We start from the raw sequence: 1,622 nt of genomic DNA, 5'->3' as shown, positions 1-1,622 counted from the left end.
TCTTTTCCTGTCCACATGGCTTGTCACATGGTGGAGTGAATGAACTCTGTCCCCTTCCAGTGCAGCTGAAAGGCGTTCAGGAGGCGTGGGCCCAGGACCCCCGGCTGCAGCCACTGAGCCTGCGCGTGGGGAAGCTGGTGCAAAAGCTGGAGCCGCTCCTCCACAGATCCATTTTCTACCTCAAGCTGAGTGATCCCCAGTACCTAAGAGGTAATGGCGTGGGGTAGAATCCCATTTCCTTGGGAACACAGCCTCTGGGAACATTTACTCAAATAACCTAGTGTGGCTCCTTGAGTGCCAGGGAATGTCTGGGACAACCTGTTACTGAAAGTGTCCTGTCGGCTGAGCACGCCACAGGCTGACCCTGGGGAATGTCTGCTCATCCTGGACTTCAGATTGAAATGACTTATTCCACCCACACAAGAAGAGATGGAAAGGAGGGAAATGTCCCCCCTTGTTTGTTCAGCTGGTGCCCAGGCTTGGGGGCCTTCATCCTAGACCAGAGGGTAGAGGAGGGCCTATCCCAGAAGGTGGGAATCTAAACGGTAATTCAGCCCTTTGCACAGCAAACATTAGTATCCTGCTAGCATCTCTCTTATGCCTTATAACACTGAGAGTCTCTTCTCATCAGCCTTGAGTTACCCTACCAAGGGCCCGATCCTATAAGCCTGGCCTCAGTTATTGTAGGGGGCGGGGAGGAATTATAAACCAACCCATCATCTTACCCTGTATCCCAGAATCACAGCACATGTGCACGCCCCGCGGCACATGACTGCGGCCCAGCCCTCCTTAGCCCCTGCCTCCCTCTCTGCAGTGGAGGCCCTCTACCCTCTCCCAAGGCCTGGTCCCTAAGACTCTCCCAGCCCACATCTTCCTCAAGAAGGAGATCCATTTTCTAACTGAACCAAGGGAGTCAACTTACCCTTTTTATATGTTCAAGCTTCCATAGATGCAGTGGATTTAGCTAAAGCCTGTTACAACACTATTCTAGTGCCTTTTTTAATGTTTTTCTGTTTGTGTGTTTGTTTGTTTGTTTGTTTTAGAAAAATAGCCTCCTGAGTGTTTCAAACACAATGCCCAACCAGCAGGTGAGGCTTAGAGCCCTGAGCAGACACCCAAGTGTGGTCAGGGCTGCCCAGGAAAGGACACCTGGTTCCTTGGCTCTGAGTCACAGGAGCCTGGGGGCAGGGCAGCTAAACGCAGTGTGGCCCACTGCTCCAGTGTCTTCCCCCACCCTCCTCCTTCTGCCAGAGTTCCAGCCAACCATCCAGCCTGGGTTCTGGAAGCTCCCACACGTCTGGATGGATACCAACACCTCCATGGTGTACTCCAAGTTTGAGCTTGAGGACTCCTTCTCAGAGGAACACAGCGACTTGTGCCTGGTGCAGCTGCTGGGAACTGGGTAGGCCCCCTGCACTTGCCCTGCTTCCCAAAAACCCCAAAGCACTTGCTCTCTGCCAGTCCTTCTGTTGACTTACTCTCCAGGTCCCCAAGGGTTTGTGCAAAACCAGGAGCAGCTCCTCCAGAACCACCCTGACACCACCCTCTCCCACCATGACATGAGAGCCTGCCCCGACTCTCCACCCAAGGCGGCCAGCCTGGTTCAGTCACCCAACCCCTCT

At 53.8% G+C, this 1,622-nt stretch overlaps 1 protein-coding gene across 1 annotated transcript; it reads left to right on the top strand.

Annotated features, from left to right (window-relative positions):
* Positions 1 to 60: 60 nt before the first annotated feature.
* LOC120614206 (UPF0764 protein C16orf89-like) lies at positions 61 to 1,433 on the top strand (the record flags this gene model as incomplete). Its single annotated transcript, XM_039876990.1, has 2 exons — positions 61 to 210; positions 1,252 to 1,433. Coding segments are annotated over 2 exons (305 nt in total), but the record flags the coding sequence as incomplete, so codon positions are not given.
* Positions 1,434 to 1,622: the final 189 nt, after the last annotated feature.

This window comes from Pteropus medius, unplaced genomic scaffold (assembly GCF_902729225.1).
Source record: "Pteropus medius unplaced genomic scaffold, Ma_sr-lr_union100, whole genome shotgun sequence".
Taxonomy (NCBI): domain Eukaryota; kingdom Metazoa; phylum Chordata; class Mammalia; order Chiroptera; family Pteropodidae; genus Pteropus; species Pteropus medius.
Note: the sequence above shows the minus strand (reverse complement) of the source record. Positions and strands in the feature narration are given on the sequence as shown.